Source organism: Monodon monoceros, unplaced genomic scaffold, assembly GCF_005190385.1.
Source record: "Monodon monoceros isolate NGI ecotype Baffin Bay Population unplaced genomic scaffold, NGI_Narwhal_1 Super_Scaffold_9, whole genome shotgun sequence".
NCBI lineage: Eukaryota > Metazoa > Chordata > Mammalia > Artiodactyla > Monodontidae > Monodon > Monodon monoceros.
In genome coordinates this window covers 37,279,890-37,294,830 of record NW_021703786.1, presented here as the reverse complement: position 1 = coordinate 37,294,830, position 14,941 = coordinate 37,279,890, and the positions used below count along the sequence as shown (strand labels likewise).

The 14,941-nt window shown below is 41.4% G+C and overlaps 1 protein-coding gene across 7 annotated transcripts in view; it reads left to right on the top strand.

The window, feature by feature from the left end:
- Window positions 1-14,941, top strand: part of HELZ (helicase with zinc finger) — a 154,707-nt gene that overhangs the window by 11,589 nt on the left and 128,177 nt on the right. For 6 of the 7 annotated variants that reach the window (XM_029211012.1, XM_029211017.1, XM_029211018.1 and 3 more), the window contains 2 exons: window positions 11,814-12,041; window positions 14,376-14,412. In XM_029211012.1, the coding sequence (XP_029066845.1) occupies window positions 11,832-12,041; window positions 14,376-14,412 (247 nt within the window). In that variant the 5' untranslated portion in view covers window positions 11,814-11,831. Of the gene's footprint in view, window positions 1-11,580; window positions 12,042-14,375; window positions 14,413-14,941 lie in introns of those variants that run through there. The other variant, XM_029211015.1, reaches the window with a different exon arrangement.

The following is a 14,941-nucleotide window of genomic DNA, read 5'->3' as shown; positions in this document are numbered from 1 at the left end:
TTATTTCTTATACTTCTTTACAGTTTCCAACTGTGTCTTCTGGGTTATTTAATCTTCTTTCTGGCTTCTTTAAGGGATAAGGTAATTGTATTCAAATAAACATATTTATTTAAAAAAGCTAGGTAAGTTAGCAGTTAATGAGCCCAAGATCAGTATAAACTGCTCAGATGATTAAAAAGACTGTATTCAATATCAATTTGAAGGAAACCTAAATATTACTCCTGGATGTTAGCTATAATTCCTTACTATGTAAAATAAGTCACCCCTTTTCAATCTCTTTTTTTTTTAATTTGGAGGAGATGAATTAAGCAGCATAAAATAAAATATATTTTATATTTACGAGAAGATTATAACTTCTGGATTAGTTTGGGTTTTGAATCTTTTTTAAGTTAAAAAATACTGTTAGTTTAATTTATATTATGAAAATCTTTACGCCTACAGCAAAGTTGTAAGAATAGTATAATCAATACCCAATTGTTAGTGTTATGTCATAATTTGCCTTGTCTCTCTTTCTCTGTCAAATAGCTAGAATTTTTCTTTTTCCTGAGCCAGCTGAAAGTAAGTGGCAGACATCTTAGATGGCATTTCATTCATACTTCACCATGTGTCTCCTAAGAATGAGGACATATTTCTTCATAAACATAATACCATTATCACACCTAAGGAGATAATTCAGTAATACTAATAGTTATACTATCAGATATCAAGTCCATGTATAATTTTTCCTATTTCTCCCCAAAATATATTTTATTTCTTTAGTTTCTTTTTTTTTTAAATTTATTTATTTAATTTATTTATTTTTGGCTGCGTTGGGTCTTCGTTGCTGTGTGCGGGCTTTCTCTAGTTGCGGCAAGCAGGGCCTACTCTTCATTGCGGTGCGTGCGCTTCTTACTGTGGTGGCTTCTCTTGTTGCGGAGCACAGGCTCTAGGCGTGCGGGCTTCAGCAGTTGTGGCACACGGGCTTAGTTGCTCCGCAGCATGCGGGATCTTCCCGGACCAGGGCTCAAACCCGTGTCCCCTGCACTGGCAGGCAGATTCTTAACCATTGCCCCACCAGTTATTCTTTTTTTAAAAAATTATTTCCTCATTTGTTTTTATGTGATGATGCCTTTATTTATTTATTTTTTATTATTGTTTATTTTTGGCTGTGTTGGGTCTTTGTTGCTGCACATGGGCTTTCTCTAGTTGTGGCAAGTGGGGGCTACTCTTCATTGTGGTGTGCGGACTTCTCATTGTGGTGGCTTCTCTTGTTGCGGAGCACGGGCTCTAGGTGCGTGGGCTTCAGTAATTGCAGCACCCAGGCTCAGTAGTTGCGGCACACGGGCCCTAGAGTGCGCGGGCTTCAGTAGTTGCAGTGTGTAGCCTCAGTAGTTGTGGCTCGTGGGCTCTAGAGCGCAGGCTCAGTAGTTGTGGCGTACGGGCTTAGTTGCTCCGCGGCATGTGGGATCTTCCCGGACCGGGGCACGAACCCGTGTCCCCTGCATTGGCAGGTGGACTCTCAACCACTGTGCCACCAGGGAAATCCGGTACGCTTTTGTTTTAATTATGCAGTTGGCTCTCTTGCGTTGATTTACATTTTATTTATAAAGCTCAACTGCTTTGGATTATGATGTGTTTACAAGGCTGCACAGATAATCTGGAAGGGAAAATGAAGAAATACAAATGACAGAAAATGTTTTATAATAATAAAATTTTCTTGGCAAGCAGCAACCTTTTCTCAAAGTCAGTCTTTTAATATAATTTGCTTGCTTCATAAATATGGGTTTTTTGTTTTTTCATATCTTTATTGATTAGTAAGCATGTTAAATGACTTGGGAGGAATCTCACTCTCTTCAAGAAATAATTTGGAATTATTGATCCAGAATGCTGACAATTCTCAGAAATGGGCCAGGAAAATCAAAGTAATAGATGGAAAAAAAAATCTCAATTTTAGCTCTTGATATAACTTTTCTTAAATTTAGGGTTTTTTTTTTTTTTATAATTTAAGTTACTAAAACAGATGGTGGAAGGTCCATCAAGATATTTATTTTATGTATTTAAAGCATTTTACTTTGCTGTATTGAATTCCATTCATTCTGGAATTTAGGAGAATTTACCTCTTTATGAAAGAGATTATTCAGAGTAGAAAATGATTGATGACCTTCGCTTCCAGTTTTTTTCTCAATAGACTTAGTCTCTCTTCTAATGCTTCTTGCATACTCAGTAATTTTATAAGTTTTAGAGAAAAATGCAAGTCTGGCTGAATATTAAGCACAGTACAATAAATAAAGCTTTTTTACTTTGCAGAATATTTTACATGTGTGTCCCATAGATTCATCAGAGATTCTAGTTTTGCATAAAGGCAAGTACATTTAAAGACAATACAACATCCCTGTCTATGACATTGGCATTCGAATGAGAAGTGAATTTGGTTCAGGACAGTTCTTGGAATGCTTGGCATTTAGGTTATTTTAGGTCAACTCTTTCGGAAATTCAATTAGAGTATTTATTGAATGGTTTTAGTGAGCTGAATGGTTGTCATGGGGATACAGATGATATAAAACATGACTCCTATTTATAAAATAGTTGTGTTTGTCAGATAAGGCATCTTACATGATGTATTTAATCCAAGATAATGGATGAGTAAGAGGCAGATCATTCTATAGGAAGTAATTTTGGTTTTGAGAGAGGCATTCTTAGGGAAATAGGCCTTGAAGTGTTCATTTAGAGCTGGACAGGATTCAGGTCCGGAGAGAGGAGGGAAAGGATATTTGGGTAGAGGGAAGGGCATTGGCAGAGCCTCAGAGGCCTGACGGTCCCTGGGGCCTGTGTGGGAATGGTGGGAAAGTTGGGTTGCAGTCAGCCTGTGGGTGGCCTGGATGTTGGGTAATGAGCATGGACGTCAGTTTATGGGCGCCCTCTCTAGAGTGGTCTGTAACTTGCTTCCTCCCTGAGGAAGTGTGACACGCTTGTGCTAGCTGCAGTGTCTTCCCCACAGCTGTGCTGTCCATTGAGGAGAAGGGGGCCTGCTCTGCCATGGCTTCCTTACTCCTCAGGGTATGGCATGTGAGTTATTTTAATAATGTATCAATCTGCCTTTTCTTTCTTTTGTCACAATGCATTTACTTTCTAAAGTGGTCTTGTTCTCAGGATAATAATTGGGTTTCCACAGGGAAAATAATAATGTATGAGGCAAATTACTGACTAAAGGCAAATTACTGACTTAAAAAAATGAATCTCTAATTTTTTTTCTAGTAGTTCTTCTTTTGTTTAAATTTTTGTTTTGTTCGTTATGTAAAGAAACTTATGTATAGTAATTTCTGCTCAGGTGGATAGTGGTAATGTTTAGCACAGCTCATTGGTCTTCTGAAACCTTTACAAATGCAGTCTGATTCATTCCAGCCAAGTTAATTACGAGGTAGATAATTTTCTTTTCCCTAATGGAGACAAATGTAAAAGACAGAGATACAGAAATCATCTTCAGTTTAGATTGAAGAAATTTTAGTTACTACTGTTTGTTCCTGCTATTTGATCACAGTTTATTTTTGTTTTTTGAAGTCTGTCTCTAATCAAATAAGATTTAATTTTTTAGAAGTAAAAGAGGACCATGACTAAATTAATAAGAAAAGTTAATTTAGGACAATAATTGATTTTTAAAAATATAAAAGTATATTTCATGACTTGATTTCAAGATGATCTGGCGGTTATCCTTACACTGTTGCAGAAGGAAGTCCACAGTGGGACGAGAATGGTGCTGACAAATCACCTCCCTTATTATCTATTACTGAACATGTCTTAGTCCAGGCCAGTCTGCCTACCACCTCGGTGGTACACTGTTGATTTCATTTTTTTCCAGTATTTACTTTTGGTCCTGGACCAATTATCTAGCTGTGATGGGATTCTTCAAAAGTATCCTACATTTTGTACCTAGTGAACTAGTGATTGTTCTGTTTGCAGACATTCTTTCTGAGGCTCTGCTCTTGCCTCGAAAACCTGCATTTGCAGAAAGGGAAATGTATAGGTTTCCCTTTTAAATTTATTTATTTTAATTTATTTTTTATTTATTTTTGGCTGTGTTGGGTCTTCGTTTCTGCGCGAGGGCTTTCTCTCGTTGCGGCGAGCGGGGGCCACTCTTCACCGCAGTACGCGGGCCCCTCACTGCCGCGGCCTCTCTTGTTGCGGAGCACAGGCTCCAGACGCGCAGGCTCAGTGGTTGTGGCTCACGGGCCCAGTTGCCCTGTGGCATGTGGGATCCTCCCAGACCAGGTCTCGAACCCGTGTCCCCCCATCGGCAGGCAGACTCTCAACCACTGCGCCACCAGGGAAGCCCAGGTTTTCCTTTTATTAACAAACTTATCCTTCTTTATCTCTTCCCAGTTTGTTTTTTTTGTTTTTTTTTTTTGCTGTACGCGGGCCTCTCACTGCTGTGGCCTCTCGCGTTGTGGAGCACAGGCTCCGGACGCGCAGGCCCAGCGGCCATGACTCACGGGCCCAGCTGCTCCACGGCATGTGGGATCTTCCCGGACCGGGGCACGAACCCATGTGCCCTGCATTGGCAGGCAGACTCTCAACCACTGCGCCACCAGGGAAGCCCCTCTTTCCAGTTTTTAAAAACCGTGTCCATTGTGATATTGGGATTCATATTTTAAAAATAATTTAAAAATTTTATTCTTAAAATTATCATACACTAAAACTAACTTTTTTCTTTTATTCTGTTAATTTCACACGTGTAGTTTGTGCAACCATCACTACAATCAGAATACAGAATAATATTATCACTCTCCAGAATTCCCTAATGCTATCCTTTTATAGTTAACTGTTCCCATCCTATAACCTCTGCAACCACTGATCTTTTCTCCATCCCTATAGTTTTGTCTTTTTGAGAATGTCATATAAATGGAATCATACATGTAAGCTTTTGAGACTGGGTTCTTTTACTCTGTCTTTGAGATTCATCTAAGTTATTGCATGTATTGAAAGTTTATTCCTTTTTATTACTGAGTAGTTTTCCATTGTCACTCATTGAAGGACATTTGGGTTGTTTCCAGTTTTTAACAGTTACGAATAGAGCTGCTGTAAACATTTGTGTACAGACTTTTGTGCAAACATAGTTTTCATTTCTCTATCTCTAGGGTAGCTGTCTCTGGGGAGAGGGGATTGCTGGGTGATATAGTGAGTATATTTTTAACTTTATAAGAAACTGTCAGCCCTTTTTCCAGAGTGTCTGTACCACTTTATATTCTCCCACTAGCAGCAATGTATGAGAATTCCCCCTATTCCACATCACTGATACTATCAGTGATTTTAATTTAGCCATTCTAATAGGTATGTGGTAATATCTTATCATGGTTTTAGTTTGCATTTCTCTGATGACTAATGCCGTTGGACATCTTTTCGTGTGCTTATTTGCCATCATTAGATCCTCTTAGTGGAATGCCCGTTAAAATGTTTTGCCTAGTTTTTTTTTTTTTTTTTTTTTTTTGCGGTACGCGGGCCTCTCACTGTTGTGGCCTCTCCTGTTGCGGAGCACAGGCTCCGGACACACAGGCCAAGCGGCCATGGCTCACGGGCCCAGCCGCTCTGCAGCATGTGGGATCTTCCCGGACTGGGGCACGAACCCGTGTCCCCTGCATCGGCAGGCGGACTCTCAACCAATGCGCCACCAGGGAAGCCCTGCCTAGCTTTTAATTGGGTTGTTTTCTAACTGTTGAGTTTTGAGAATTCTTTATATATTTGGATACAAATCCTTTTTCAGGTATGTGATTTGCAGTTGGTTTTTTCTCAGTCTTTAGCTTGGCTTCCTATCCTTCTAACATAATAGTGTCTTTCAAAGAGCAAAAAGGTTTAATTTTGAGAAAGTCCAATTCATAAATTTTTTTCTTTTTTATATTATACTAAGATGGGTAGATTTTAAAATAAGTTTCTGCTCTATAAAAGTGGTGAAAAGTAACTTAGTGATGGGAATGTTCTCATAAAGTTGACTTTGTGGAAGGTGCAAATGTTATTTTCTGGAAAGGTAGTACTATATAATATACTCCTTAGTCTTGGCAACATCTAGGACTTTTGTGTAACCAAAGAATGCAATTGGTTGAGGTTTGTGAGGGTTTTCACACTTTTTAAAAAAATGATAATCACTAATGTGGTTAAATATGTATACTTTCATAATGCAGAACTATGTGGGAATTAGTCCTTAAGACTCTTCCAGGGTTAAAATATTACATTCACATTTGATGCTTTTGGGAGTGCCTGAGTCTGAGTTTCTGCTTCACTGGAACAGCATTAGAACTTTGAGTGTAGGTTCAGATTCAGTGTCATGGCTAAAAGCACGAGCTGCATCAGAGTGTCTGCATTTGAATCCTGCCTTTTATTTACAGTGTAACTGTGGGTGAGTAACTTAACTTCTCTGTGCTTCAGTTTCCTTATCTGTTAGTGGGAATGATAATAATAACATCCACCTTGTAAGGTCGTTTATGAGGAATCAAGTAGATTACATAATATAGTCATTTCAACAGCCTCTGGCCCACAGTAGGCATTCAGCAAATGGCTCTTGTTATTATTTTTATTATTATTGCTGAAATAGCTTTATGATAAAATTGTTTAAACAAATGTTTTGGAATATTTTCAAGAGTCGGAATAACCACATATCACAGTAAGTCATTTCTCTCCCATGCCCACTTTTTTCTCTTTGCACTTATTGTTAATCAATACCTGTGACTAGTGTTTTTAATAATCATGTGTATATACACTATTTTACAAGACAACCGTCAGTTCATTCCATTTTTCACATCCTGTGAGGTACTAATCAGATATACACATATACATCAATTCGCTTCAGCTGCCTGAAATATCAACCTAAATTGGCTTAAGCTGGAAAGAAATTTGAGCTAGGCTCACCTAACTGCGAAGTCAGGCACAGCTAGCTGGATTCAGGGCTCAAGTAAAGTCATCAGGACTCAGGTTCTCCCCACGAGTCAACTCTGCCTTTCCTTGTATGGACTTCAGTTGTAGGAGCTGTATGTTACAAAAATGGCTGTAGCATATTCACCCCCTGTAGCCTGTCAGCGTTTAGATTCAGCCGGAAAGAGTGCCTGTCTCTTTCCCAGAAGCCTCAGCAAAAGTCTCATGATGTCTCATTGGCTCTTATGGGGTCACATGTCTGACCTGGAGCCAATCGCTGTTTGAGGCTGTGAGACTGGGATTGGCCAGTTCTGGTCACATGGCACCCTGGCTCTTTGGCAGAGTCGACCCCACTGGAGCCATGCCGACTGAGAGTCGGGGAGAGGTACCTACTCTGAGGGAATTTGTGGGCTTTTATTACCATAAAAAGGGATGGACGCTGGCTGGTCAAACGACTAATATGCTATTAGGCTCTTTTTGTAGATCGGCAACAGATCACAGGGGTTAATGGATTTGAATTAGAATCTGGGTTACTGCTTCCAGCTTTTTTGTCTGTGAGTTACATCCTCCAGGAATGCCGTTCCCCGCAGGGGCAGGAGTTTGCGGAAAGTTAGTGTTGTGTATTCTTTTGGTGAAAGTTGGATAATTTTTAACACGAAGAGAAAGAGTTGAGGCAAATAGGGGTGGCCCTCGCAATGGGTGGACGTGGTGCTTCTTCCCACACTGGTGGGTTCAAGCGACTCAGCGCCCTTCTCCAGGCCTTTCTGTCCCCGTGGCAGAGGCTGTAGAAGACCCAGCTTGGTCAGTGTCTGTCCACCACGTAGCAGGGTCGCGTGCTATAGACACGGGTGTATCCGTGTATCCTGGCCAAGAGTGTCGGCTGCGTGGCGAGGTGTGTCTGGGAGCTGGCCTCGTGTAGAGGTAGTTTCTAGATCTGTGTTTTTTGTAGTCCATTTTAGCGTGGCTTGAGACATTGTCTCTCTTTGACTTCGTCTGGCAGTTTTTATTTTATGTTTTTCAAGAAGGCACTTGAACTTCTTCAGGAGTATGTGTAGCCAGGTCATGCTGTTTTCTGAAGAACCAGGGAAGACAGTTACCAGAGACCTGCCTTGTATGGAGAGCTACACTACAGAAGTACCTGCAGTGAGGTTCAGGGAGACCGCAGTTAGAAATGAACTGTTGGGACCTGATTAATTAACAAACGTAGTTGTGGTAGGCATCTTCATATCCAGTGCTGAGGTGGGCACCTGAGCCTACATATCAGAGACATTAACTCTTGAAATTAAGTCACTTCCCCCCATAGCTCCCGGAGTTAGTAATTCTGTCCCTAATCTCTACTTCTGTGTTACTTTTATTGAGATATCCCTGGCTAATATGTTTGGTGATTAATGTTGACGGTAGTCTTTGTGATCTCCCCTCAGAGCCAGTTTTAGGGGTTAGCTTGTCTTCGTCAGCGACGTACAAGTACACTTGTTTCTCCAATGGCTATTGGGGAGCATAATCATTATTATGATTGCATAATCATAACCATTATTATTTTATCGAGATGGAGAAAATGGGTGAAAATAATTCCTCTGTCAAGTAGATAAAGTAGTTACATAGCATGATATTTTATTTTCTATAAATACAGTGTTGTATGTTGAAATCTGTAAAGTGATTTCCACTTCGTATAAATTGAAAATATGGAATTTTAGTGAAATAACAATAGCTAACTAACACTTACTGAGCACTCGCTGTATGCCAGGCATTCTTTTAAGCACTTTACACGTATTATTTCACTTAATTCTTAAGTGAAAATAAATAACCATAGGAGGTAGGTATTAGTTGTCTTCTTGCCATTTTAGAGGTGAGCAAGTTGAGATACTTGAGGCTAAGTCATTTGCTCCAGGTCACACAGCTGGTGAGTGACACAGTTGGTGAGTGACAGCTGGTGAGTTCTGAATGTAAGTCCTCTGGCTCCAAGTCTGTGCTTTGGATCACTGTGCTGTGTTCTCTCCCTAGCAAAGATTTTAGCTCATGTGTTGTTAGTTTTTTGTTTCATTTTACTTCTTTTTGTAATATTTTCTAGATGTGGGCTAGGAGTTTTATAGAGAAGATTTGCTAATTCTAGGACCTTTGGAATCCATGGATTTATCCATCTTCTGTTGCTGTTATTTGGCAAGCAAACACTATATGCTTGTTTATATCAGTAGGTCTCAACCAGGAATGATTTTGCCCCCCAGGGAACATTTGCTGATGTCTGGAAATAGACATCTTTAGTTGTGGTAAGTCAGGAGACGTGCTCCTGGCACCTAGTGGTCAGAGGCCGGGATGCTGCTGAAACATCGTATGAAGCACAGGACAGCTTCCGCAACAAAGAACTGTTCAGCCCAGAATGTCAAGAGCATCAGCTCTGGCCTATAGAATAAGCTACTGATGATCCTGTAATGCCATTCTGATCTCTAATGGGCAAAGTCACGTTAGTATTGTAGAAATGATTACTTTTGATGTTTATTTGATAATTGATTTCCCCAAATTAATGCATGTTTGTATAAGGGACATAAACACCAACTATAACTGAAATATTTAAGTTCCCCTAAAGTAAACTGGGAATTATAGCCCACTGAGGGAGAGCTGAGGAAGTTTAAAGGGAGGCCATGTAATGCCTGAGGATACAATACTCTAAATATTTGTTGGATTACCTTGTGAATAACACAATTAGATTTCATTTTTTGTGTTGTGTTACCTTGTCAAATGTATAAACATTTTAAATATCCTGTAATTTTAAAAACCGTGTTTTGGTATTTTTTTAATAAAAATTTCATACTGAGAAAAGTGGAGAATATTACATTGTACCCCGTGTATGTACCACCCATATTTAACAAACGCTGACAAATACTGAAATCCATTTTGAGCTCTTTCTCATCCCATCCCTTAGGTGTTTCTACATTTTTTGTTATACCAAACATCTCAAAAGTTGAAGGGGCCTGGAACTCTTCCGATGTCTGTCATCAGGCCTCACTCACTGCTGCTGCCTTTTGTCTGCCTGTCAGCTTCTCCCCTCATCTTTCACTGCAGTATATAGGCGGCAGAGGGCGGAGCCAGGTTGTCTTTTCAGAGCTGGAAAGGCCAGGCCGAGAGTGGATGTGCAGGCTGGAGGGAGGCGGGAGGACAGTAAGTATGGGTTTCCCCCAATGACTGAAAGCAGAGCATTCCCAGGAAACCTTCCATAAGCCGACATGGCGTAAAGCGAAGAAGCAGTGACCATAGGATACATCTTGCTAACGGATGCACAAAATAAATTGCGCTAAAGCACAGAAGTCCAGTGACAGTTCAGAGCTATGGTGGCTTGATGCTGAGGTGCTGAGTGTGGTTCCCGGGAAGGAGCTGGGCAGTGCCCCTTGCACCCGCTTTTGCAGCTCGCAGTGTGGATTGCCTCTGTAAGGGCTGCTGCAAAACACACGCCGAACACTGTTTTCACTTTCCCCCCTTTTTTGTAAAAGTAGATATCCTCTTTGGATTTCTTTTGGTTAGGAAAACAGGCACTAACGTGGGTCCTTCTTAAAAGCAAAGTGGCATAAATTGAGCTTTGGAAAGATGGAGGAGACCTGTACCTTGGGGCCATTTGGTAAGGTAGAAAGTGGGGAGAGTGAGCGAGGATGGGAACAGGCAAGAAGAGCAGTCTCCATCCCGACAGAGATGGTGATAAGAGGTCAGCAAGGGTGATCCTCCGAAGCAGTGTTGTGACTGTCAGGTCCAAGGGTTTTAGGTATTCTTTGCCCAGGTTTTCTGCTCCCTGCATTATGAGTGATAGAGCTCAGGAGAGGCTGCGCTTGAATTCTCAATCTCTATTACTTGGACTGCTTAGTGGTCTGTTATTAATGGCAATGCCTGCTTCTCACCAGTTGTTCACAGGACTTCTACATGATAGGTTCCTTCTTCTTTTTTGTTTTTTTTGACCGCACCATGCCGCCTGCGGGATCTTAGTTCCCCAACCAGGGATCAAACCCTTCCCCCGCCCATTTCCGCCATGGAAGCGCGGAGTCCCAACCACTGGACTGCCCGATAGGTTCCTTCTTTATTTAAACACCTCCCATCATGCTCCATTGCTATGGAATAAAGCCCTCACTTCTTGTGGCATTGGAGGGCATTCTTAGCTCCTTTCCCTCCTTCTCTGACACACCTGGAGTGTATCATGTGCTTTCTCTTGCCGTGGTGGCTTCTTGTGCATATTCTCTCTGAAAAACTCCCCTGTGCTCTCCCTGTCATCTCTGCACAGTGAACTTGTGTTCTTCTTTTGAGGCCAGCTCATGCCTTTCGGCAGATGGAAGGTATTTCTCGTTATTTTTCACTTGTGCTTTGCCTGTCTTGCTAGAATCTGAGTTTCTCGAAAGGAGTAATGACATGCTTCCTCGTTGAGTTTAGTGCTGCTAACACAGGGCCTGGCCTCAGGAAATGTTTGCTGAACTGAATTAATAGCCAGTTCAAACTTGCCCTTGAGCCAGTGTTTTGTACTGGTGGGAAAAATCCTACATGGTATGGACTTTGATTCTCTGCAGTCTCAGTTACAGAATTATAAGACTGAAAATAGGAGGCTGGGATAGGAAACATTTTTGCACCTTCTGGTTTTAAAAAAAAAGAGACGCCTTCATGGCTTATTACACGTTGTAATATTCAGCATCATGTTTCATTTATAAATTTGATGTATTGTTGGCATGATCCTGACTTACGGTTGATATTTTGCTTGGATTTTAGTGAAGACTTCATAAAATAGAAAGGAGAAGCATAGAGTTTGTAGCGTCAGTAGTTGCTCCTCAGCTCTGACCTTGATCAAAAGGCTGCTTGAGAGTAACTATTCAGATAGCTAGTTGGGCCAGTTGAGTTAGGAATGGGGCTAGAATTGATAATTAGTAACTTTTTAAAACCTTTTCTTATTTGTTCTTTCTCCCTGTCTTTAGGATTTTTGTCCCTGAGTCATGGAAGACAGAAGAGCTGAGAAGTCATGTGAACAAGCGTGTGAATCACTTAAGAGACAGGACTATGAAATGACCCTCAAGCACTGCACAGAGGCCCTCCTTTCTCTTGGCCAGTACTCCATGGCTGACTTCACAGGGCCGTGTCCACTGGAGATAGAAAGCATCAAAATCGAGAGTCTTCTTTACAGAATCGCCTCCTTTTTGCAGCTGGTGAGTAAACACTGTCAATGAGCCAGTGCTGAACCATGTAAAATGGCTGTTTTCTGTGAGTGGGACTATTGCTGATCACTGCTGCTACAAATCACCACGTTCTGGGCTGAGGACACAAGTGAAGTGGCTAGTGATTGCTGAATATCTTTGATGGCAAGTAACTGTGTTTTTAAGCCTTGAAAGTATTACTGTCGTATAGCATTTTGGATTATTCACTCCATTCAACAAATATTTCAACCAATGTTATTCACTCAATTCAATGAATGTTTACGCTGTTCTAGGTATCTGCTATACGTTGGTGAAAGAGAAAGAGAAAGATCCCTCCTTCATAGTACTTTTTCTAGTGGGGGGGCAGACAGTAAACCATAGGCATTATAAATAGGTAAACACTTTAGATTGTTAGAAGGTAACAGTCTGCATGGAAAAAAAAGTAGAATAGAGGGTTACTAGGGTTAGGGTTAGGGTTAGGGTTGCAGTTTTAAATTGGGTTAAGATGGGCCTCATGATATAGGTGATAGGAAGGAGGTAAGGAAGTGAGCCATGTTGAAATCTGGAAGAAGATCATTACAGGCAGAGGGAACAGTCAGTGCGGAATTCCTGAGGCGGAAGCATGCCTTCCACGTCTGAGGAACAGTTGGGAGGCCCTTTTGCTGGAGTAACGTGCCCAAGGGGGAGAGTGCAACAGGGCTAGATCCTGTGGGACCCTTCAGGCCACTGTAAGGGCTGGTGTCTGCTCTACTTGAGATGGGACGCTGTGGTGGGATTTTGAGCAGAGGAGTGGCATGGTCTGCTTTAATAGGAGTTATTTGGCCTTTGTGTTGAGAATAGACTGTAAAAGAATAAGAGCAGATGCAGGGAGACTAGTTTGGAAGCTGTTAGAATAATCTAGGCCAGCGGTGAAGTGGCTTAGATCAAAATGCTAGCAGTGGAGATGGTGAGAAGTGGTTTGTTCTGGTTACAATCTGAAGATAGAACGAAGCAGATGTCCTAATGTACTGAAGGCAGGGAGTGAGAGATATGGAGCAGGCATAGTTTACTTACTTTGCCCTTTTTTTGTCTGAGCAATTGGAAGCGTGGAGTTTCCTTACACTGAGATGAGAGGGCTGTAGGTGGGGAGATGGGGAAGAGTTCATTTTGGACATACTGATTTGAGATGACATTTAGATATCCAGCTGGAGATGTTGAATAAGCAGTTGGAAATGCAGGTCTGGAGTTTGGGAGAGAGGTCTGGGCTAAAGATGTTGATTTGAGAGTCTGTGGCCTATAGATGATATATAAAGTCTTACACCTGGGTCAGATCAGCAGGGGAATGAGTATAGGTAGAGAGAAGGGGCGGGCTGAGGACTTAGTCTTGTGGCACTAGTTTAAGAGGTTGGGAGGAGAAGCAAAGCATCCAGAAAAGCAGCCCGTGAGGTTAAGGAAAACTAAGAGAGTAAGATGTCCTAGGAACCAATCAAAGAAGGCCTGTGTCCAAAGGAGGGAAGGTTCAGTGTCCGTTGCTGTGGGTGGAGTCGTGAGGATTGAGAATTGACTGAGAAATGACAGTGTGTCTAAATGGGTACATGTAAGTGTATCTAACTGGATCCACTGGCGGTCACTGGTGACCTCCATGAGAGCAGCTTCCATGGAGTGGTGGGTGAAAGCCTAATAAAAGAGAGTTTAAGAGAAAGTCAGCGGGAAGGGAATTGAAATACACGATACAGACAATTCTTGAGTTTGCCCCACTGAAGCACAAAAAAATGGAATGGTAGCTGGTGGGAGAAGTGAAGTGAAGAGAAGGATCTTTTCAGATGAGAGAAATAAGAGCATGTTTGTTTCTAGGACTGAACCGTTAGAAAACAAAAAATTAATGATGTAGGAGAAATAGAAGAAGCTTGCTGGAGCGCTGTTCTTGAGTAGGCCCTGGAGCAGATCTGCACAGGTGGTAGGATGGGCTTTAGGAAGGAACAGCGCTGGCTCACCTGGTAACAGGTGGAAGGCACAGTGTGCCGGGAAGCGGGCAGCCATGGTAGTGGCCATCCGTGGAAAGTCTCTTCTCAGGGCTGCAGTTTACTCAGTGAAGTCAGCTGAGAGTGAGGGTGGGGAAGAGATTTCCGGTGCCTTGAGGTTGGAGAGGGCGAGGGGAGGAGTGTGCATAAATGGCCTAGGGAAGTGTACTGTAATGTCTGTTTGTAGAATGTTGTGTAAACCTCGGCCAGAGCTAGCTTTACTCTGTGCATATTAAATTTGCAACATTAGTGATTAAACTTTGAAACAAAGCTGAGCTTTTTGATAAAATCTCTTTTAAGCAGCCCTTGAACTACTTAACTTTATCTTGTATCTTTTATTTTGCAGAAAAACTATGGGCAAGCTGATGAAGATTGTAGGCATGGTATGTTTAAAAGCAGGATTCTTTTCTGCTGTGAAGATTTTGAATTATTTAATTGAGCAGTGTTTAGATTTGTTTTTTTTCATATGCTAATTTCAAAAGTGATTATAATATTTAAAAAACCCACCTCACGGTGGTGCTGAGTGACTAATTTGGATGGCGACTTTCCTGCTACGATGGGTGCACACATGAACATTGTTCCTAATCACAAGTGTTGGCATTGCTGTCACTCCCTTGGGAACATTACATTGATAATGCCCTTTTAAAGTTTGTGTGAGTATTTTCAGTCAATAAAGAGCCATATTTTAAGAACTGTAGCGCATAACACACATTGATTAAAACGTTAAGCTTGGATAAATTGAAAAGCTGGGCCTCTGCCTCCTAAAATGTTCTTTTCCCCTTCATTAGAAGATTTCCCTTAGAGAGCAGAGACTGGCTAGAATGCTCTTTAGTGCTTTTTCCTGTTTTCTTTTGGGCAGGAAATTGATTAATAAGATTCGTGCTCTTTGGGTACTCATAGAATAGGAATCCT